The sequence below is a fragment of the Nicotiana tabacum genome, chromosome 3, assembly GCF_000715075.1.
Source record: "Nicotiana tabacum cultivar K326 chromosome 3, ASM71507v2, whole genome shotgun sequence".
NCBI classification, from domain to species: domain Eukaryota; kingdom Viridiplantae; phylum Streptophyta; class Magnoliopsida; order Solanales; family Solanaceae; genus Nicotiana; species Nicotiana tabacum.
In genome coordinates this window covers 98,483,362-98,508,662 of record NC_134082.1, presented here as the reverse complement: position 1 = coordinate 98,508,662, position 25,301 = coordinate 98,483,362, and the positions used below count along the sequence as shown (strand labels likewise).

The 25,301-nt window shown below is 35.9% G+C and overlaps 2 protein-coding genes across 2 annotated transcripts; one reads left to right on the top strand and one right to left on the bottom strand.

Annotated features, from left to right (window-relative positions):
- The first annotated feature begins 17,391 nt into the window (after positions 1-17,391).
- LOC107800575 (putative pectinesterase/pectinesterase inhibitor 46) lies at positions 17,392-19,516 on the top strand. The gene is made up of 2 exons (XM_016623767.2): positions 17,392-18,564; positions 18,673-19,516. Exons 1-2 carry the CDS (start codon positions 17,520-17,522, stop codon positions 19,350-19,352), a joined length of 1,725 nt encoding a protein of 574 aa, XP_016479253.1. The 5' UTR covers positions 17,392-17,519; the 3' UTR covers positions 19,353-19,516.
- A 747-nt stretch (positions 19,517-20,263) lies between these two features.
- On the bottom strand, positions 20,264-23,010 carry LOC107800576 (small ribosomal subunit protein uS19). The gene is made up of 4 exons (XM_016623768.2): positions 22,873-23,010; positions 22,654-22,802; positions 21,868-21,925; positions 20,264-20,744 (listed from the first exon to the last, which is right to left on the bottom strand). The coding sequence occupies exons 1-4, from the start codon at positions 22,873-22,875 to the stop codon at positions 20,496-20,498; spliced, it is 459 nt and encodes a 152-aa protein (XP_016479254.1). The 5' UTR covers positions 22,876-23,010; the 3' UTR covers positions 20,264-20,495.
- Between the last annotated feature and the right edge of the window lie 2,291 nt (positions 23,011-25,301).

The window sequence follows — 25,301 nt, the reverse complement described above, 5'->3', positions numbered from 1 at the left end:
TCACGTGGGTCTGTAGTACCATCATATTTTGGGATGTCAGGCATTTTGAACTTTTTCGGAACTGGAAGGGGAGCAGCACTTGGCTTCCAAGGTTGTTGTAAGTATTTGTCCATGTCTACTCCTTTTATTACAGGCGGAACTCCAGGGATTTGCTCAATATGCTCATTTTGTTCCTTAAACTGTTTCTGCAAGGTTAGTACTAAATTTTGCAAATATGAATTATTTGAATTACCTGGTCCCTCTTCCTGTGGTTCACTGGTGGTTGCTCCATTTCCAGAATTATCAAGAGCAGAACGGGGATTCTCCAATGTATTATTATTAGGAGTTGGTGTGGGTGGTGCAGCAGGCAATCGACTAACAAGTGCCTGAAGAGCTTTGCCGACCTGTGCATCAATTAGCTTTTGTAAAGCTTCAGTTGTAACTCCTTCAAAGTGTTCAGATTGTTCTTGTTGATCAGCACGGGATTCAGTAACAGGAGTGCCTTCACGAGATTGACGTGGTGAATCTGGAGGGGAGGGAACCACGTCACCTTGATTTTGATGGATTTGATTTTCATGGTTTCCCAATGTGTTATTACTGTTATTTTCGGTGTTGTTGTTTGACATGGTGACGACAATGGACAAGATATAGCTTAAAAGAAAAGACTATCAGATTCCCGGTAACGGAACCAATTTGTTTAACCAAAAATCTGAGTTTTTGATCAAAGCTAAAAAGAAATTCGAGTTACTGATAATCATGAGACAAAAATAAAATATTTTTGAGAATGATGATAAAGCAATAAAAAAATTTGTATTTCAGTAAGATTCCAATAGTATTTCGTATCCTTACAGATGGTGAGTTCTTCTCCTTTTATAGCTAATCCTAGGAGAAGATGTAATGCCTTTGTCTTAATGAGACAATTATGAGCAATAAATGACATTAAAAGAAACGTTACACAATCATTTCTTTTTAAATCAAATATTCTAACGTATTTGATATTTAATTTTGTATTTAAACTCTTTTACGTCATCAGATTCGTATCTTCAACTTCTTCCAATCTTCGGTCTTTAGATGACTTGGATAGGTACGAGACTCGTACCTATTTTAGTTACGGTCCGCACCAATGTTGCTTTCTTTTTCCCTTATCTGTTGTCACCCGTGCCTCTTGGCTATTTATTGTGTTTTGACCGTTTGACCAGTCCACGTGTCATGCCATGTCACCTACAATGTAAATTCAGTTTTTTCCCAATACAACTTCGAATGGAACATGTGCCTTGGGTGGCAAGACTGCAACCTTGAATAGTGCGGGCACATTTGCTAGAGACACGAATTCAACCTCAATTGGTGCCAGTGTCTTTGCGGATGGCGCTGCTTCAAACTCAAGAGGTATAGACATATTCACCTCAGCATCCTCAGACGGTTAGATCTGGATTATGATTGGATTGAGAGTAATTGTTGGTTTCTTTGGGTCATCACCTTCAGCGATCAACCCGATTGATCCCTCAGGATCCTAGACATTTTCTACTTCAATCATGAGGATACCCCCACCCTTATGGTCTGGCAGAGGGTTGTTGCGTACGTTTGGAGCGGGTTCCTTTGCCACAATGATCTTGTTATCAATCAAAGATTTTATCTTGTCTTTCAAGGAACGGCAATCATCGATGGTGTGCCCTTCCATGCCAGAGTGGTATGTACAGGACTTTTTGGGTTAACCCACTCAGAAGGATTCTCAAGGGTTGCAACATGGAATGGGGTGACATAACCAGCAGCTTTGAGCCTCTCATACAGTTGTTCGGTAGATTCGGCGATGGTTGAATATTGTTTTGGAGGTCTACGATCAAAATTAGGTCGGGGTCTAGGAAAATTTTGGCGTGCATGGGGTGATTGATAGTTAGATGGTTGAGCATTATAAGTTTGGTAGACATGAGCGGGTTGGCAGTATCTAGGTGAAGTAGGTTGATATGTAGGAGGTGGAGATGACTGATAAGTTGGTGGCGGAGCTTGGCATGAGGGTGCTTGGAAATTTGGGGTTGGATGGTATGTGAGTGGGGGTGTTGGGTAAGGTTGGTATTTAAGGGAAGACTTGGTCCTTTGTGCAACCATTACGGCCCCTACGTCCCTTTTCTTGGACACACCACCGGACTATAGAGCCTTATTCGTAGCTTACAAGGCTTCGAAATTTGTAACCATACCACTTTTAATACCATCTTCAATTATTTCTCTTAATTTGATAATGTTAGAGAACTTGTGGTTCTCAATCATCATCAGCCGCTCATAGTACTGCGAGTCCTGAGCCCGGACAAAGAACTTGTTTATTTGATCATCTTCTAAGGCGGGTCTGACCTTAGCAGCTTCGGACCTCCAGCGAATAGCATACTCGCGAAATGTCTCCGTGGGCTTTTTCTTCAATTTCTGGATATAGAACACGTCTGGTGCATTCTCTGTATTAAACCTGAATCTATCCATAAAGTCAGATGTCATGCCTACCCAGCTTGACCACTTCTTGGGATCTTGGCTGATGTACCAAGATAATGCATCTCATTTCAAACTCCTCATGAACAGCTTCATGCGGATCCTTTCATCCTTCCCTACTCTAACCAACTTGTCGCAATATATTCTCAGATGGACCCTTGGATCACCCGTACCATCAAACATTTCGAACTTAGGAGGTTTGTACCCCTCAGGTAGTTCGACATCAGGTTGTCTGCAAAGGTTCTCATAGTTTAGCCCCTCGATTCTTTTGCTTCCCTCAACGCCCTGAATCTGGCTGGTCAATTTCTTAAGTTCCTCGGCCAAGTTCCTGATAAGCAAATCCATTTCATTAGACTTAGGTGTGCATGGGATAGGTTGGGTGGAGTGCGGCATGGTCTCCACGTAGATAAGATTGTTATGTTGGCTTGGTTTATGGGTGTGGAAATGGTCGTTTGTGGAGTTCTGAGGTTCTGGGATGAGTGGTGGAGTGTTGTTTGGGGTATGGCAGGTGTTGCAATGGTTCTTTGATGGAGCAGCGGGATGATGAGGCGCGGGATGATTCTGTTGTTTTGGGATATTTTGAGTAGGTGTAGGGTTTTGAGCATTGGGGAAGTCGATATCTGGGGTGTTGAGGGAAAATGACAGGTTTTCCAGATTCCGAATCTAATCGAGCTCTTCCTGGAATTTCAATAGTTACTTTTCAAGTTGTGACACATTCTCGTTAGGAACCCGAATACCTTGGCCATCAGTGGCCTCTACCCATTCAGATGTGTTCTCCTTCCTGATATTGTTTAAATCTTCCATTTTATTCTTGCCTTTGTTCTTGCCTTTAGAGGGACTAAGAGGAGGAGTGGGTGGAGGGCCCCTGGATCTTGTGAAATAAGATGATGATGCCAGAGTGCATGAACTAACCTTTGGGGAGGGCAATAATAATAAAAATAAAATAAAAGGTAATCAAGTCAGTGAGGATTATAAAAAGTATTGCAATATTTAAACACATAGTGTGGGAATGTAAAGCGTGTGGAACCTCTTTGTGCCCAAGGTAGGCCTAGCAACAAATAGAATTGGAGAACTTTGAATGCCAATAAATACTTCATTTCATAATATAAAAATAGACGAATCCCAAAATGATACTAAGATAATAATAAGTTACTACTGGCACTTGGCCTTATTACATTTGGAAAGCGAGTAAACATAATCTATTTGGCCTCAGAAGGACCTTCCTCAAGTTGAATGCTCTCATTGATCAAATCCTCCAGTTCGTGTAGGTTCACCAGTAAAAATGCCTTTGCCAGGTGTTCTCCTTCGTTTCCCTCAGTGTTCTGGCATTCGGTGACTCTCTTCCTCACTTTGCCTTCCAATTCCAGCAGACTGTATTCCAGATATTCCAACTTTTGACTAGATTTGGCGGCCATCTCTTTCTACTCATTGATTTTGTCATTGGATGGAAGACTCCTCCACCAGTCTAGCAAGAGTGGAGGCGTGCTAACCATACCAAAACTGGGGATCTCGTGCCTCATTTTCTGCAAAAAAAAAGGGTTAGACCATACCCCCACCGGACTCGACTATTTATACATTTATGATCAACACATCGACATTTAGTTCTCCAAATTAATGCACAAAATGTGGTTGCGTCCATTGAGATTATGGAAAACCCAATGGACTTTGGATAAGTCTTATCTTAAAGGATCATTATGTGGACAACATAACTGATCCAACTAGGTTTGACCATGATGCATGCGCAATATAAATAGAGTAAGGTTTCTATGGGGTTTTAGACTGGTACCCTTGAGCGGACAACCCAAGGGGGAAGGCACGTAACTGTCGACGGCACCGTTGATCGACTAGTTTTACCGCAAATAAGTCTTTCCAAATTTAGTGGGTAATGATATAGGAAGGGTGGAACCGCTCATCAAACGTTGCTATAGTATTTGTTTGGCACCAGTGGAGTATGATGTTGAGCATGATTATGCAATAATTAAATGCATGTTGACATGTATTTGCACGTTGAGAAAGCGATAAATACAATAGTTTTATAATTTAAAGCAGTTATAAAGGAAGGAAACAAGAAAGATATGTCAGTTTTGCTTTTGAAGAAGAAATTAAATGCTTAAGAGAATTAAACAAATAATTGCACATAGGGAGGGATACAAATTCACAAAAACGGTATGAAATGGTAAAAGCCTAAATATCCCCAGCAGAGTTGTCATGTTGCGCGCCTCTTTTTTTCTCGCGAAATCAGGTTTATGACATTTTTGGTTGGGACAACTCTTTCCTTTTGGGAAAGGGGGTTTGCATTTTTGAAGAGTCATCACCTAACAATTTAAGGTGCGTTAGAGCACCTATATGGTTCATTTATAACTACGTTTGGTAACTAGAGACAGGGTAAGGGCTTGAAATTATCCTAAAGGAAAGGTGTTAGGCACCTCTCAGGATCCACTAGTGTGATTCCCGGCCAAACAGTTTTTTGTGAATTTGTACAAGTAGCCAAATAAACAAGAATGGTTCAAATAGTAGGGGATTTAAGTTTAAGAACACAGATGTTTGAAAAGCAATTAATGAAAAGCAAGAGTTTGAAAAAGAATTACAACCTAAGCACATTTGTGAATGTAAAAGGAGGGTGTCCTAGGTTTGTTTATAATATGGATCACATCAATGCAATACCTGGTATGACACTCCTCAAAGAGGGGCTACACGTGGTATTAACGCACCGGTCATCATATCCATATCTACCCTTTTCCACCTCGTTAAGGTAATTAAAGCGAGGGTTGGTCTCGACCCTTATTGCATGGTGTTACCCGTCCCTTCTTATCAGTCTCGGAGGAATTAAGGACTCGTATCCTATAAAAGGGGTTTCAAGGCAGACCCTCAAGTTTAAAGGCAAAATACTAAGGCGACTTATAATAAACAAGTAAGACTTCAATTAAGGGGAGCATGAAAGACAAATGAAGGCTCAGATATACCTCCACACACAGTACACATAAATACCATGACTCATACACAATAAAGGTCTGAATTTAGATACTAAGCATAGTATTTAAGTGATAACAGCAGAGTTAGATTTATAACATAACTCAAATAGGAAGTCCTAATCAGACTTGCCTACTTATTTAACATGCTGACAGTTAAACAAAGATAGTTCTGGTTTTTATTTTAAGTTTATTACCTAAGACTTGCCTAGGCATAAAATAATATGCAACAATTACCAGAATTATAAAACAGTTATTTTACCTAAAGCATGTTGTTCTAAATGTTGCAAAGTATGCAGGAATTGTGACCAGTTTCACTTAAATAGGATAATCAAACATGAGGTTGTTTTATATCCTTTTTATACACCAGTAATTTAACTAGGTGTAACTGAGCGAGTGTAAACGAGATCCTAAAACAGGGTATCTAACATGCACATATGAAAATGCAGAATGACTGCAGAATTCCTAAAGTATGATTTCTAAATGCCCAAAGAGTTACAGCACGACTTCAAGATGTGCAGGAGCAACAGTTTTAAGTTAATGTTGTTATTTAGCCTAAAGTAGGATTTCTAAGTGGTGAAGTGATGTCAAATGAGATGCTGAAATAGTAAACCTAAGAACATGGTATCTAATGCATGACATGCTTTGAATATGTTGATCTTACACATGGATCCTAATGCACATATAGGAAATGTAAACCTAAGACATAGTTTCTACCCATTGATATTGATAGCATATAACTACCCTCCCCTTTTCACTAGCCAGCCCCAATACTTGTTTACAACAGATTATTACAGACCAATACCGAAATGAATTACATAAGAAAAATAAAAGTTACAATATAGAGAGACTGAAAATAGGCCCAGATTTCCAACACCTGACTAGGACTTCCTCTCTGAGTTATGTGATAAATCACCTCAAGTGTCAAGATTGTTTCATAGCTTTCCTTATATCTTGGTGTGTCAGAGTTCCCTAAGGACCTCAAGGGATCTCAGGCAGTGCTCATACCCAGATTTCATAGCCAAGACAGAGTAAGTGCAGTGTGGAAAGGCCAGTTTTCATGTGTCCAAGTTCAGAGGGAGCTCAAGGGTCCCAAGGCAAGGCTCACACAAAAGGGGCAGAACTTAGTGGTCTAAGAGTATAGTGAGAGTGCTTGTCATAGTGTTGAAAAGATTTAAGTGAGAAAACAGTTTTGAAAAGGGTAAGTAAGAAACAATTTTAAAAAGAGAGACTTAATAACAAACTTAAATGATGAAAACAATTTGAAGGAGTATGCATACCAATCTCAGAACAAAGTCAGTATCACACCAAGGACTAGGAATAGTCAAGCAAACACAAGCAAGGGAATGGGATTGGAGGGACAAATAGGGAGCATGTGAGGGCAAACATGTAGCAGGCAGGAACATATACAAGCACACAATCAGAAACTCCTACAGGTTCAGAGGATCAGGGGGATAGTAGGGTATTGGGTTAGATTAACATATCAACATCAAACAACTGAGATCATGCTCAAACCAATCATGGGGATTCACATAAGAAACATGTACTAAGTATACAGAAACATGCAGGTCATTGACAAGTGAGGCACAACTTGACATGTAGAGGGAATTCAGGATCCTAATTACATGTTTGAACAGCACAATAGTAAATAAAAGCATATCAGAAACACAAGAACTTGTAATAATAATAGAATCATGTTGGTTTGAGAACTGAAATCTGAATTAGAACATACCAGTGAAGTGAAGAAAGCAAAACACAAAGCAGAAATAGGAGAGGTGCAGTAGTTAGCCTTGGCTTACAGTCGGCTAGCTTAAAATAGTACCAAGTAGCACAGAAGAGAGAATAGAGAGTTTTAGTTATGTGAGAGAGAGTTGAACATATTTTTTTCGTCTGTTAAGAATGTAAAAGAGAGTCATTTATATAGTAGTTTGAAAATTGGTTAAAATAAGGCAAGAATCAATTTTTCAGTAATTATAGAACCCAGTATAAAAATTGGTTTGAATCTCCCTTTAATTAAGGGAGTCAGTGTAAAGGGTAAAGAGCAGGAGACAAGTAAGGAAAGAAATCATACACGACTGGAGTATAACAAATAAGGAAAGATTTCAAAATAGTACCAGCATAGAACAGGTAATTAAGGCTATGTTTAGAAAGTTTTCAAACTAAAGAAACAATCAGTAAGAATTAAGTAGCAACGCAGACAAGGCAAGGGAAAATTAATTAAGGCAAGCAACTAATCAAATTAAATGGAAAGCTAGGAGTCAGGGGGTCCAAAGGAAAATGTTCAAATCACACCAAGTAACAAGGAATTCAGAATCAATCAAAGAGAAAGTCATGGAAAAGAGTCAGCAAGTCATGGAAAAGAGAAACTCAGTAGAAACATATCAAGGCAAGGCAGTCACAAGAAATCACAAGAACTCAAAATAAATATGAGAATCAGTAAGTCATGCTAATACACAAAAACCAAATGAAGAACCCTAAAAATTAGGGTTTTTGACATAGGCTAGTTAGGGTCAAGAAAAAACTCAACAAAATTAGTCAAAACACATAGACACGGGGGATTAAGCACTTAAAACCAGAAAGCGTTTCGAAGAAAAGGATTTTCAGAAACCCTGATTTAGGAAGACGACAAGCCACTAGAAAATTATGAGATTTTCCATAAAAACAAGCAAAAATAAGTTCGATTCTTCTCAGATCTGTACATATCTAAGAAGTTTAGGAGATGAAATTAAGGTTTTCAATAGAATAACTCGAATAGAGGAGAAAGCTTAAACAAAAGTTTTAAACATAGAAACTCGCAGATTAATACAAAAATCAGAAGAAAGAAGCATTTTTGAAAAGGTTTTTAAGAACCCTTGTTCGAAGATGAAGAGTTACTTTAGAAAAATCGAAAAAACCTTTGAGGAAAACAACAAAAGCTCATAATATACACAGATCTAAAAGAAATCGCAAAATCTTAAGAGTTAGGTTTTCAGAGAACCCAGAAAAGATGAGAAAACCTTAAAGTGTTACCGGTTTTAACCGGAAAAGTCATAGATCTTACTCGAACGGCCTGAGGTGGCCGAAAAATGGCATGAAGGACCATGGGTAGGAGTTGAACCACTCCAGGTTCACCTGAGGACCTTAGGGTAGTTTCAAACCGGTGTGGGGTGAAGCAGAGTCCAGGAGATGATGAGAGGCCATGGTTTCCGGCGAGGGAGGTGGCTGGAGAAGGTGGACCGGGTCCATCGGAGAGGAGGGAAGAGGAGAAAGTTCTAGAGAGAACCGGAGATAGAGAGAGGGAGATAGAGAGAGCGGTTGAGAGAGAATGAGAGGGGGGAATGAGAGATAGGGGTAGTCATTAGCGTTTAATATGGTATGGGGGATTTGGACCGTTGATTAGAAATGATCAACGATCCAGATTGGACCAGGATTGGGTCGGATATGGTTTGGGTTTGGGATTGGGTCTGGTGGGTTATTTAATTGGGTTGGGATCTGATTCAATTAGGCTAGAATTGAAAATGGAATTGGCTATTTGTTAAATACCCAATTAAAATTAGATAAATAATTAATAAAAATATCTAATAATTGGATAAAATGAAATTAAAGATAAATAGGTAAAATTAAGGTAATTAACTAATATTTAAAATATAAAATAATTGATTATTGAATTAAAATAGCATAAAGTGTATAATTAGGCTATAATTGCAAAATTATTGTAATTATAGCCAAATAATGCCAAATTGGCTAATTTGTGAAATAATTAAATCCTAATATGATTAAAAATGATATATTTAACTAAGAAATACTTTGAAATTACTTGTAATATAATTTATGAATAATTATTGGATATAAAGTACTGAATAAATTAGAAAATAAATTGATAATAATATGAAAAATTATGGAAAATGCCAATTATTATAAAAAGTGATTTTGAAGGCATATATGCAAATTTAAAAATAGTTTGAGGAAAAATTGGGCATCAACATTTGAAATTGAAGTCTGTTCCAAGTGGAAACACTAATGGAACAGTAGCTCAAACAGAAGGTGCACAGAGGAAATTACAGTTGGAATCTGAACCAAAGCCAGCTAAAACATGGTCGATGCTGTTTGAGGGGAACAAATTGGCAAAAGGAGTATGGATCTGAAGTTCATACCGCCTACTATCGTTGAGGGTGAGGTGATTGTAGAACTGGTACAAGAGGATATTCATAGTGAAATACACAAATGGAAATATGCAGCAATAGTATATGTCATAGGGGGATCACCTTCGATTGGGGCTATGGAGAGATTTATAGCAGGACAAGGGGATTTCTCAATGAAACCAAAATATATTGTCATAATGTTGGTTATTTTGTGATTAATTTCTCATGTTTGGAGGAAAGGGATATGGTTATGTATTCAGGGCCACATATGCTTAACAATAGACCAGTTATTATGAAGGCTTGGACTGCTGAATTCGACTTTGATGTTGAGGACTTGAAGATAATTCCTATTTGGATCAAGCTACCTAACTTACCTCTATGTTGTTGGAGTGCAAGTGCATTGAGCAAAATTGGTAGTGGTTTCGGCCAGCTAATATATGATGATGTTTGTACTTCGAATACTGAGAGAATCTCATATGTAAGGATATTGATAGAAGTTGATGTTACTAAGGAGTTACCAAATGTTATTAAAATAAAATATCCAAAGGGTAGAATCATGTCACAAGAGATATGGTATGATTAGAAACCTACATATTGTTCAAAATGTATGCAAATAGGCCACAACTGTCAACAAAAGCAGATCAACACAGGAGGGGGTGAGATGAAAACAGGACATCAACAACAAAAGACAATGGCAAAGCAGAGAACAGAGTGGAGGCCTATCAATAAAGAAGTTGGATTACAAAACCAGCATCAGTAGGAAGTACAAAAGGAAACTGATAAGCAACAAGTGAACAATGATAAAAAAAAAGAAGGAAGTGGAGATGAGTAGCAACAAGTTAAAAGTAAATCTGCAGCAAAAGGGCAAAGAACACAGGAAGCTGGGTAATGCATCCAAGTTCTGAATGGTTTCAATAGCCTACTGGAAATAGGACAAGAACAAATAACAAGAGGAGTAGCTGAATGTAGTACAAGTAGAGGGGTGAAGGTGGAGAGGATGGGATAAAACACTTTAAATTCAATATGATAGTCATATGAAATATAAGGGGGTTCAATAAAGTGTATAAGCATAAGAGTTAAAGGTGTTTATGAGGGATAATAAAGTAGATATGATAGCAATATGTGAGCATAGAGTAAAAGATACAAAAGCAGCTAAAATAATTAGGAAAGTACTACCAGGATGGGAATAGAGTCATAATGTCAAATACATGTAAAGGCAGAATCTGGGTAATATGGAATCCAAATGTGTTGCAATATATAGTGTAGAAAAACATTCTCAGGTTATACATGGCAGTATGAAGATTCTGAAGACTAATAAGGAGTTCTACTTTTCATCAATCCATGGACAACATAGTGTGCAAGACAGGAAATCATTATGGGAGGTAATTAGGAAATTAACATGGCAATGCATGGGACCTTGGTTGCTGATGGGAGATTTTAACTCTATATTAGGGGTTGATGATAGAATGCATGGAAGTGAAGTTTAGGATAATGAAATAAGAGATTTTAAAGAAGTTATAGAAGATTGTAGTTTGGTAGAATTACCTACAGTGGGAAAGACATATATATGGACAAATGGTCATGTGTATAGCAGAAGTGATAGAGCAATAGTTAATGACAGCTGGATGATTAATATGCCTTTTAGTCAAATTCAAATACTGAATCCTCTTTTCTCATACCATTCTCCACTGGGGATTGAGGTAGAGGAAAGGTGTGATAACAAGAAAAGACCCTTTAAATTCTATAATTGTATGGTTGATCACCCTGATTTTGGAAAGATTGTGGAAAGCAACTGGACAATGAGGAATGGGGGTATGGAAGCTGTATGGAGGAACCTGAAACTTATAAGAGCTTCTTTGAAACAATTAAATAAGATGGAGTTTAAGAATGTCAAAGGGAAGATAACTACCATAAGGAAGGAACTGAATGATATACAAGGCAGAATGAAGATTGCTAATCCAACAAGTAATCTGTTTGAAGAGGACAAGGAACTACTACTACAACTAGAAAAGTGGGATAAAATTGAGGAGTCCCTCTATAAGCAAAAGTCAAGAGTGCAATGGTTAAAGTTGGGAGATACTAACAGTGCTTATTTCTTTGCTAGCATGAAAAGAAGGAAAGCACAAAATCAAATTAAAAAGATCACTAATAGTAAGGGGATGTGTTGATAGACGGGAAGAGTATTGAAGCTGAAGTGATTGGGTTTTATAAAAATCTGTTAGGAACTGCAAGGGGCAGCATACCAGCTATTCATCCTGGCTGGATAAGGAATGGATCAGTGCTAACTAGAAGGCAGCAGTTGCAGCTCATTACTCTTTTCACAAAGGAAGATGTAATGGATGCACTAAGAGGTATAGATGACATGAAGGCACCGAGGGGATGGTTTTAATGCATGTTTCTTTAAGATAGCATGGCATATTACTGGAGATGATATTATTGTTGCAGTACTGGAGTTTTTTACTACTGGGAGAATGTATAAGCCTATCAATAACACAGTAGTCACCCTTATACCTAAAGTAAAAAACCCAAATTCAATCAGAAAGTATAGACCTATCTCATGTTGCACTATATTATATAAGATCATATCCAAAATGTTGACAAGTAGGTTGAGGCAAGTAATGAATACACTGGTGGATGAGAGTCAAGCAGCCTTTGTTCCAGGAAGAGTATTGATAGATAATGTATTGCTCAGTCATGAATTGATTAAAGGTTATGGAAGGAAAGGGATCTCACCTAGATGCATGATCAAGATTGACATGCAAAAAGCATATGACTCAATTGAATGGGTGTTTTTGGGGCAGGTATTAACTGGGTCGTGTTTTCCCAAAGTATTTATAGGATGGATTATGGAGTGTCTCAGAACTATATCTTACTCCATCTCTATTAATGGTAGTCCTACTATGCCATTTGAAGAAAAGGGGGGGTGAGAGGGTGATACAATGTCACCACTATTGTTTGTATTAGCAATGGAGTACCTGACTAGAATCCTAAAACAGTTAAAGGAGGAACACAATCTCAATTATCATCCAAGATGTGAGAAACTGAGCATTGTCCAGCTCAGTTTTGCTGATGATTTGCTGCTATTCTGCAGAGGTGATGTGATGTCTATATAGCTATTATGAGAATGTTTTAACAGTTTTTCAAAAGTTTCTTGACTTGTTGCAAACCAAAGTAAAAGTTACATGTATTTTGGTGGAGTTTCAACAGCAGTACAGCATGACATTATTCAAGTTACTGGTTTTACCATTTGTAAACTTTCTTTTAGATAATTAGGAGTTCCTATGATCTCAAAAAGACTGTCAGTGAGCCAGTGCCAACTTCTATTGGATAAAATATTGGGTAAAGTCAAACAATGGATAGTAAAATTCTTAAGCTATGCAGGAAGACTACAGTTGATAAAAAGTGTGTTAATTACCATCCAAACCTTCTGGTCACAGGTCTTTCCACTGCCAAAGAAAATTATACAGATGGTTGAAGGTATTTGCAGAAAATTTCTCTGGACTGGTGACACCAATGCAAGTAAGAAAGCTCTGGTATTTTGGGAGAAGATGTGCAGGCCTAAATCCAAGGGAGGACTAAACATCATTGATCTCACTACATGGAATAGAGATGCACTATTAAAACACCTCTAGAATGTTTGTATGAAGAAGGACAAGTTATGGATAAGATGGGTGCATGTTTACTATATAAAAGGGAAGATTCCATGGCAAGTAGAAGTGAAGCAAGCTTCATGGATAATCAGGAGGATACTACAGGCTGGGAAATATATAAATAAAGCAAGGTTGGATATTGGGAAGGTGTTAGGGACAAAATCATTCTCTATCAGGGGAATGTACAATCAATTGAGAGGAGATTTCCCAAAGGAAAATTGGAGCAGACTATTATGGAATAACAAAGGTTGTCCAAGGTGTAAGTTCATATTATACCTTGTTGTACATGAGAAGCTATATACCAAAGACAGATTGAGCAGCTGGGGATTACAAGTTAATCCAAATTGTTCACTATGTGATCAAGAGCTGAAAGGTCATCAGCACATGTTCTTTATGTGTAGATTCTCAGCAGAAGTATGGGGGAAGCTGTTAGCATGGATAGGACTGGTACGAAGGGTAACTGGATGGAATGAGGAGCTCAAATGGACAGCAGATCATAGGAAAGATAAAGGGTCGAAAACCATGATGTACACAATGTGTATTACAAGTGTTGTTTACCAGATATGGATGGAAAGAAATAGAAGAATTTTTCAGCAGGAAAAGAGAAGTAGTGAAGCTATCATAAGACAGATAATACAAGAGATACATTGTATAAGAAATGGGCAGAGTAGCTTAAGGAATGAACTTCAAATATTAAATTTATATCCTTATGAGTTGTTAGAGTAGAAGGATTGTACTGAGTTTGGGGCTGCATGTCCAAACTTAGTTTACTATTATACTTGTATATATTTACTTGGTAATAAAGATTGTCTAATTACCAAAAAAAAGGCATGGGTAAAAACTCAAGAATTTCTGTTCCTTGGGCGACAATTTTTGAAGGAATGAGAGACAACATATATTGTATTACTGATGAGATAATGAAGAATATATGCCAGAATGATCCTTCGGAAGGAAACTTAGTTGGCATCTAAAATTGTTGCATACTTTCCCCGTTTAGTATGAGAATTCCATGCTGATAAAAGCATATCAGCCTTGGCATTTTCTAAGCAGTTTCTCACAATAATATATTTTATTGTGAATTTAGCATCCCAACATCTTTATAATCATGGTCAAAATCATATATCTGCATCAAGAAATAGCATATTATATTTCTTTCAACTTCAAATTGAACGGAATGAATACTGATTCATATACAGTAAACTGTAACTATTTCAGTATTGACATATCTAACTGATTAATTAATTGATTTTTGAGGTAAGCAAAGGGAAGTATTCACGATTTTTATACCACTTTGACTAATGGTTGGAAAAGTAGTATCTTCTTCCAACTTTATCATTCATTATATTTAGTAAAGAAAGAAAATTGTTTATGGTTTTAACTGATACAGATGTGTATATTTATATTTATATATCTGTCAGGTTTATAAGATGACAGATCTATATTTGCTAGTCACGGACTCACGGTTAGTCTAAAGAACATTTTACTTACCTGCAAAAAATCAATTAATTCTCCAATGCTTTTAACTTTCACATTTCAGCAGGCAGTTCTTCATAAACAGAATAACTACGTTGAAAAATTATTTGATTAATCCTCTCAAAGTTAACTTCAAGCTCACTTCCTAATTTGTATTTGTCCAAATTTTTATTAGTTCTAAATATTCTAAAAAATTATGTAGTACATATATAGATTTAATATTGTATATAAAAAACCTGGATATAAATTCAGCAACTTGTGGAAGATCAGGAGTAATCCAAAGCTTCGAGGAATGCCAAGTATTATGCACAGAAATTTTGTCTACATATAAAATTAACTTTAATTTAAAAAAAACACACAAAAACAAAAATAGAAGTCAAATCTAAATATTGCGATCTGAGTACCTTGAAATTTGCAAGCTTTTATGAGTTGCATAACCACTATGACAGGTTGATTGGATGATCCTTCCAAGTGGGGTAAAATTTCATCTACAAATTCTCCCTAAAAAACTGTTGAAATATTGTTCCTCCTATATGTAAAATACACAAATTAATAATGAGAAAATAATAGTAATTGAATCTATAACTAATTCAATTCATGATTGCAAGTGTACTCATAATCCTCAATCTCCAAGTTCATAAAGGTACTTGTTTTACCACCTTGATTGTATGATTCTACGTTATCGTGACCAATATCTTCTCCTATGATATTTGCCACATTTAAATAAATAGTTATGAATAAGGTGATAAAACATTCAACAAAAGATAGCAAATGGTAAAACAATTACAAAATAGTTCATTCTCATCAACCTCAAATTAATTTGTGAGATGTTCAACAGATCACTAATTTCATCCACACTCGTCCTATGAGAAAATGTTAGTTTCAATATAGGCTTGTTGGTCTTAATTTTCAGATTGTTTGGTCTAACCACAAAGTTTTTCATATACAATCCCATTTCATGTATTTTTATTTTGAAAATACGCATAACAGCTCTTCCAATAGTTTCATGAATTCGATCTCCCTAAAACAAAAAACTTGAAAAGAAATTTAAGTTATTAAGGCGCATAAGTTGAAGAAAATACATCACAACTCGAAAAAAATAACATATAAAAAAGTAGCACCTTTTCATCTTGAATAATTAATTCAATTGAATTAGAATTTTCTGGTTTCTCACGGTCTGGAACGTGCCATAATCTAACAACACGAACCTTCAAATTCCAACTCATTTTGGACATTGATATTTCGCTGATATAGTTATAGTTTGGAGTCATACTTTGTAGAAGTTTGTGTGGAAGTTAAACCCTAAACAATGTAGAGAAGTCAAACCTAAGCAAAAGTTATTTAAATAAAGATTTCTAAGGAAAGACTATCGTAGTAAATCAATTTTTAAGTATCTGAAATCCTAATATTTAAAAAGGGTATGTGTAAATCAATTTGTATGAGTGAGTGCGCAAGAAATGATACGGATCTTTTTTCCTTTGTCCTCTTATTCATTTTTTTTAATACTATTTCCTTTAATATAATATTAAGATACAAAACATTTATTTAATTATTTCTTTCTTAAAAAAATACCTACCATAACTAAATTATACACAAAATTTAATTAAAAATATCTATATTAATGTATATTGTTGGCAAATAAGGTCAGATACAAAGCTTGTACTAAATATAGAATTATTGTTTCAACTTAAAATTAATATGTAAGATACAAAATGAAATTTTAATTGATTCTTTCTCAAAAAAGGATACCTATCGTAAAAGAAATTATTAATAGTATTACAAATAGATGATCATGTAATTTTGTATGGCAAGTGTGAGTAATCGTATATTGTCATATCATAATGATCTTTTTCTTTTACTTATTTTTGGACTTTGGTCCATAACATGTTTTTGGAAAGAATTTTTTCTTTCCATTTTTATGTCAGCAGAATATTTCAAACCTTTTTCTCTTACCCGTATTAACTCAAAGCATTAATTTCATATTTCAACAGAGTATTTGTCATATGTAATATTACTTCATATATGATTATATATGTTCATGGACAACTCTATTATATATTTTATTCCCACCAAAAATAATTTAATTATTAATTAGAAAAGAATATCAAAATATTTTTAAGAAACCCGTGAATTTATTTGTCATATAATATTACTCCAAATATGGTAATATATGTTCACGGATAGCTCGATTTCATCTTTCTTTGCCAACAGATTTTTTATCCAATTATTAATTGGATACAAAAGAATATCAAATAACAATTTTTTCAATGTTATACAAATAGAATCCAACAAATAGATTTTATAAAATGCCAAGTGGTTTGTTCTCATTATGCCACTTGGTTTAACGCATACTTCACTACTCTCCTTTTAATTCATCTTACATTTTTTATTAGCCACTTTCAATTAAACCCCTCCCCAATCCCACCTCACCAAGCATAGTCCCCTTGCTTTCGTCATAGCCTTATATGCCAAGTGGTTTGTTCTCATTATGCCACTTGGTTTAACGCATACTTCACTACTCTCCTTTTAATTCATCTTACATTTTTTATTAGCCACTTTCAATTAAACCCCTCCCCAATCCCACCTCACCAAGCATAGTCCCCTTGCTTTCGTCATAGCCTTATAGGTATGCTACACCATGACATTCATAGTACTGAACTGGTGCATAATAAAGACATGACTAGCACATTCGTTTCAATAGACTCTTCTTCATAACTCTTAACTCCCTAACATTTATGCCTTGCACGTAAAACATAAAATCCATCTTATATAAAGACTTGCCTCCCAATTCCCATCAACGTAAAACAAAAACAAAAACAAAAAAAGAGGGGGGCAAAAAAAGTAGTGAGCAAAAAATGGCCCTTCCTAATGGAACTGATCAAGAAAATGTGGCCGCTCGCAAAAAAACAGTGAAGAAGATCAGCATTATTGCCATTTCTTCCATAGTTCTTGTTGGTTGTATTGTAGCTGCTGTTGTTGGTATAACTTACGCCAAAAATGGGGACTCATCAGGCAGTCAATCCAAATCTTTTTCCACAGCAATTAAAGCTGTTTGTGACGTAACATTATACCCTCAATCATGTTACAACAGCCTTGGACCTCTAGCCAAATCAGACAACCTTAAACCTCAAGATATTTACAAATTATCCGTCCAAGTTGCTATCAACGAGCTCTCTAAAGCTTCGGATGAGTTCTTCAATATGCCACAAGTGAAGAATATTTCTGATCCTATGGCTGTTAAGACCTTGGGAAGTTGTCATGATCTACTTTCACTTGCACTAGATAGCCTCAATGAATCTCTTTCTATTCCAAGCAAGTCGTTGTTCGACGGGTTTTCTGACCTCAAGACAAAGCTAAGTGCAGCTGGAACATACCAGCAAACATGCATTGATGGTTTTGGGGATATTACTTATAGTTCTGCAAGTATGGCTTCCAATAACCTCAAGAATTCGGGTCAACATACTAGTAACAGCTTGTCCATTGTTGATATCATGGATCAATCAATTCAAAATTCTATTGACTCAATGGATTCCTTGGGTGGAATTGGGAGAAGACGTCGTTTGATGAATTTTGATGGAGATTTTCCAAGTTGGATGGCTTCAAAAGATAGGAAATTGCTTCAATCTTCAAAAGGAAAGAGTTTGATCAAAGTGGACGCTGTGGTAGCTAAAGATGGCTCTGGGGACTTTATTAATATCAGTGATGCTCTTGAGGCAGTGCCTGGGAAGAGTAACAAAAGGTTTGTGATTTATGTGAAGAAGGGAGTTTATGTGGAGAATGTTATAGTTGAGAAGAAGAAATGGAATGTTATGATGATTGGTGATGGTATGGATGCTACCACTGTTTCTGGCTCTCTCAACTTTGTAGATGGCACTCCCACTTTCCAATCTGCAACTTTTGGTAAGTCCTTGTTCTAATTTTGCATGAGACAAACAGTGGTTCCTACAAATTTTTAAATCCTAAGCAATATACATGCATGTACTTACTTCCATTTTTCTTCTTACACAGCTGTGTTCGGCAAGGGATTCATAGCTCGGGACATGGGTTTCCGCAACACAGCAGGTGCAGCCAAGCATCAAGCAGTTGCCGTAATGTCAACTGCTGATCTCTCTGTCTTTTATCGCTGCAAATTCGATGCATACCAAGACACGTTATACACACACTCCAATCGCCAATTCTACAGAGAATGCAGTATTTATGGAACAGTGGACTTCATATTTGGTAACTCAGCAGTTGTTTTTCAAAACTGCCACATACTTCCTAGGAAACCAATGCCTGGCCAAATGAATACCATTACAGCTCAAGGCAAGATCGACCCAAATCAAAACACTGGCATTTCTATTCAGAATTGCACAATTTGGCCCTCAGCAAATCTCACCGGAGTCAGTACTTTCTTGGGTAGGCCGTGGAAAAACTATTCCACAACCGTTATCATGTCTACAACAATGGCCAGCTTTATTGATCCTACAGGGTGGTTGCCTTGGGTGGGGACTACAGCACCAGACACTATTTACTATGCTGAATATAGAAACTTCGGCCAGGGGGCTGTGACCAAAAATAGAGTCAACTGGAAAGGATTGAAATTGAATATTACTAGTAAAGAAGCTAGCAAGTTTTCTGTTCAGAAATTCATTCAGGGTGACAAATGGCTCCCATCTACTGGAGTCAGCTTCAAGAAGGATATCTGAGGGAGATAAAGCTACGGTGGAGTCGTCATCTTTTCTTTTCTCCAATAAGGTTGATTTTGTTTTCTGTTACACTTTATTTATACTGAGGGGAGAGGGGTTTTCTGCTTCTTATCTCTAAACATTGGTTGATTTGTACACAATTTTCAAGGGAAATTTTTTTCTTTTGCTGGACTTCACGTTTAGTTAAAGGCATTCTTAACCATGATTTTCAGTGGAACATAATTACCTGTGAGATGAGACTAATTCGGTCCCTGTGATTCCCAGTGCCAGCACAAGAGGTTCATCTTAATCAAAGTACAAGTACAAAAAGCATTTTTTACAAACATATTAATTTAGATTGGAATAGCTAAGAGAAACTCTGTGACCTGTGAAGATAGAAAGGTTTATGTGCATCGTTTGCCGATTGCACTCTTAGAGCTGGAATAATACAAAACACTAATGTCTACTATAGTTTCAGTTCAATGGGAAATAGGCTAGAGCGACGCAAGTAAACCAGCAAACCGCAGAAACCACTTTAATGTGAGACTACCTATATATAGGCCCAAATGTATCCTGAAAGGATATACCACTAAATATTGAATCTAGGAGAGTTCACAGTTAACTTACAGGAGTTTGATATATAACTCTAAGCCTATCCAATAAGTCTGCTAAAAATCCAAATCAAATTGAGACTAATAAATTAGAAAGCATGTGATATGACCAAAAGCAAACTCTCACTTTAACACTTTTAGTTGCTAGAGACTCACCTTTCACTTATATTATATTCCTTTAACAGTATTGCATAACTGAGCAGAAAATACACTTATAGTATATTCCTTTAACAGTATTGCATAACTGAGCAGAAAATGGAAAGGGCCACGCAATCCGGTACAGGATATCAGTAGGAGGATTTAAACACTTCAAAATCCACATTGTATCTAACTGAACATAAATATTATAAAAATCAAAATGGAACAAACCTCTAGATAAGCACAAATAACTGGTATGTTGCAATGTATCAGCAAATTACTAGTCTCAAGACTAATCACGGATCAACATCCATTGTTCACATCAAAATTGAAGTAAAACAAAGTACTAGTATTACTAGAAACCATAACGACAACCTCTGGCTGAATCACTTCAATGGAATGAACCTTTTTTAGACTACTTCAATGGAATGAACCTTGAAGAGTGAGTAGCACCAATACCGGGCCTACCGTGCTTGACAGGCTTGTATGAGATTGAGAACTCAGCTAAATAGTGGCTAATCATTTCAGGCTTGACCTCAATTTGATTGAATGTTTTCCCATTGTAGATTCCAATAACGCTTCCAATCATCTCAGGTACAATAATCATGTTCCTCAAATGTGTTCTGACAACCTCTGGCTTCTCACCTGGTGGAGCCTCACGTTTCTGCATGAATACGTTTAGATGTATCAATGAAAAGAAAACATGGTCCTAAACACCCAATTAGTGCCAAAACATACCAAATGCTACATCAAAATCCAAATGTTACAGCGAAGCCAAACTTGCCAACCATTAAACACTGAGTGCAAGCATTAAATCCTGTTTCTTTCTGTAGGAAGAGGTGGTTGCATGAGGAAAGTGACTTCTGATGAATAGGAATTGAACATCAGAAGCCCTTTCCTCCTCCCCCAGAAACTATTGACAAGTACAACTTCCGGATCTATTGCAAACATGAGAAGAAGAAAACACAAGGAATAAATCACAAGTCAAGGTCACGATACCTAGTTCTGGTAAATTCTACTTTAGCAAGCCTGCACTCCCGACTCATGTGATTGTCACCCGTGTGTTAAAGCCACATTTGATAGTAATAATCCACAAATCAAGTCAACATATAGTATTGTGACTCTTATCAAAAAAAGTAAAGTATTGTGTCATTTTAAAAACAAATGTGTTAAAACTATAATTTGAAACTATAGCAGCAGAACAAAGACAGTAAATATGGAATAATATAGGGCATTCCCCTCACATTGGCAGCAAGTTGATGCAGCAAAGTGGCCAGGGAGTCCCCAAAACATTATTGTGCGCCTACGCACAATGTGCGCCACAAATAAAACCTCACTCTGTGGTATACCACGCCACCTCTTGTTCACGAGGGAAGCGCTCGGCCATAGGCGCCTACATTCTCAACTTCTCAGTTACCATCAGTATGTTATGCATAAAAAGCACAAATAAATCTAAAGCAATCATTATGCTAATATTTTTTCATCTTGTATCTCTATTTCACATTTCAGTGGTATTTAGACTCATGCGCTAAATTCTATAAAAAGTTAAGCAATCTGCAGTTCCAGTAATACAATTTTCTCCAAATTCATTGGAATAAACTAAATAAATTGAACCTGGCTGTTACTGAGGTAATGAAAAACAAAGTCATGCTTAACATTCAAAACAAATATTAGTTTTTGCATTAGGAGCATGTTCCAGGTATTCTTTACTATAGAAATAGTTGATATAGAGCATCAAATAAATAATTCCCAATTCAGAGAAAGCTAATTGGTAAAACTGATCTTACCGCCTTACGCAGCTTCTTGATCAACGCCATTGGCTTCCTCTTCAAACCCCTCTGAAACCTAATACAATTACAAATCAAGATGAGTTCTTTTCACATGTGAAACACCTCCATCTTCAACTATGAGCTTATACATGGGGGAAAACTTATACATAGGAAAATTTCAGTCCAATCACTACATTCAAGAATGGCCCTTCAGTTCAGTTGGTCTTGGTCTAGGTCTAATATACGTTCATTTGACAATATAACTATTTAGAGGGTAAAATTACTGCTTCTTTGACAACATCTCGCAAGCACTTAGTCAATTCCAATTTATGTGACCCTATTTGCGAGTAACCTCTACCTAAACACAAAAACAATAACTAAACCTTCTTATTTTACCCTTAGTGGAAGACTTTTACAGCCTTTATAGACACACTAATGACATAGTAGCATGTTTAAGACCACATGCATCAAAAGTCATAACAGGGCAATACCACATAGATGTCCATGTTTAACAACACAAGTTTCAACAATCTTAACTTTTTCTTATTGTAAAAATTCCAACATACAGAAACTTATGTGTGCTAAACTTTTTTCTAGTTTTTAGAAATACTCTTGTTAAAAAGATGTACAAGTATGAGTCCTGTAATTACACAGCGCCCAAGACCGTGTTTTCTTAGGGTCTAGCACAGATTTATGTTGAATTAAAGTTCAACGGCTTATAATTCGACAATCAAACAAGCTCATACTAAACAAATTAATAACAATCTAACAATACACATTCGCCACAAAAAAAAAGTAAGATACCTTCTGCGAGGGCGAGCAGGGAAGAGCTTAACGAGCTCATCAGTAGACATGTCAAGAAGAGCATCCAGATCGACTCCTCTGTAGCTGAACTTCTTAAACGTTCTCTTCTTTGGCTGTCCGGCCGCAACATCAGCACCTTCAACGTCCGCCTACAGAAAACAAACTGTTAAAAACCAGAAGCATCGAAACAAGGAAACACATTGAGAGAAAATCAATTACCATGGTTTGGAATTGAACTAGCAGTGAAGCAAGCACCTACGGAAGTGACTGCGGCTAGGGTTTTGAGGGAAAGATGTGTTACTGAGAAGTGAGAGCCATATATAAGGATGGGTGTAGGGTTCGAGTGATTTTCATGGGCTGGGCTTCAGAAATTGGCCTCATGTGTTACCTCTTAATGGGTCAATAGCCCATATAAACGCCAGAATTTATTTGGAATTAATTCGAATTTTATTTCAATCTTTTGTATTTTAAACAAAGTAGGGATAATGCATAAAATCCACTCCATCCTATGACACATTTACCAATTACACATTTTTTCTTTTTGGGGGTTCTATTACCCCCGAACTTATTTTTACCATAATTGATTTAACATTATATGCTCAATTAAACCCGACCGTGACTACACCTATTCCAATCGCGCGAGGACTAATTTTAAAAAGGCTTGTCTGCTATTCAATCGCCACGTGTAATGCCAAATAAGCCATAAAAAGGGTTCCAAACATTAAACTCAGCTATTTTAATTGAACTCGTTATCTTATCACTCTTTATAAACTTAACTGTTATAAATTTTGTTGTTGCTGCTGCTGCTGAAATTGAAGTGAGTTTCAATCAATAGAATATAAATTACTAATCTTTAGTCAATTCGATTTCATAATCTTTATGTTATGGTTTGAAATTTCTTTCCCAATATTTTATATTTTAGGAATTAGGGTTATGAAATGGCAAATACCAAATTGAATAAAATTAGGGTTACATACTTCTTTACATTATGTTAGAGCCGATTTTGCAATAGAATAAACAGAAAATTATGATTGGAGTGATTTTATTGGAAGGAATCGAAGAGGGGAATTGAGAATTTGGTTTGGACCATCGAAAATGGGAAAGTATGAAAGGAAATAACGAAGTAGGGTCGGGTTTAATTAATGAATGAGTTTAATTTAGTTTAGAATAAAATGGATCTAATAAAATAAAAGTGTATTGGGTGGGACCCATTAGAACGTGTATACACCGATAGTCTTATAGATGGGAGTCGGGTTTAATTGAGCATATAATATTAAATTAATTATGATAAAAATAAGTTTAGGGGGTAATAGAGCCCCCCGAAAAGAAAAGATGTGTAATTAGTAAATGGGTCATAGGATGAGATGGATATTATGTATTATCCCAACAAAGTATGAATCTAACATAGAGAGAAATATAATTTTAAAAGTATAATTATCATTTTTGCTCCAGTATACATATGTAATATTAAGTCATTATAGTCACTAAAAGATTCAAGTAAAAATATTTCTTTGAGCCACAAATTATCAAATATAAAAAGTGATTGCAGATGATCCCAAATACCTCAATGGAGGTAATACAGTGTGCAAGCCAGAGATAGAATAGACCAAGCGTGACACCAAGTGTTCATCCACCTTAATAGGAGTGTTCAAGTCGAATCGAAAAAAGGTACTAAACCGAAAAGTCAAACAAAATCAATTAAAAATATCGATTAGGTTTGATTTGGTTTGGTTTGGTATTGAGTAAAAAAACGGACCAAACCGACACACACACACACACACACACACACATATATATATATATACTTTTAAGACTTTATATATAATTTTCTTTAAAAAATATTTAGAAATATCGGGGATCCTCTCATGATGTAATATTTAATAGAACGATAAAGTGCATTTATTTTATTTACTTTAAATAATGAGTTGTATCACTTTCTTATCGAATATTATTGAAATGCACCGATCATCTCTTTGTTCTTCCACATTCATATGTCAAGACTTCTTATATCTTTTTCGAATTTGAAGTGGAATTCTGATAATTTAAAATTAAATAGAACATATCATTATTTAGGTATCATATTGATTTTTATATTTAGTTATTAAATTCGGTTAACCTTGAAAGCATATAGCAACAAAAAAATAATTGTTTGGGGATTAAAAAATAACTATAATGTGTTTCTAAAAAAATACTCTCATAAAAATATTTTAATAAATCATATGTTTATCAATTTTTTTTTAAATTTTTAGTAAATATATATATTCACTTATCAAAACTTTATGGCAAAATATCTTAACCCCCCCCCCCCCCCTTAAACTTGGCACGGATTATTAGTTACAATCTTAAACTATTCGTGGTCTTAGTTACCACCCTCAACTAGGCCTTTTGAGAGACCATTACCCCCTGGACGCTGATGTGACAAATTGTGTGGGTGCACTCGCCTGCCACATGAATTTTTCTGTATATGTGGCATTTTTTTTAAAAATAAAATATATTTTTACCTTTTTAAGTATGTTACTTTTTTAGATAATTTTTTCGAATAAAATTTATAATAAAACTTGGATAGAACTACATTATTTAGGTTTAATTTTTGTATTTGGGTAAATATAATAAAGTTTTAGTTATTATTTTTTTGAATTTGACCTGAA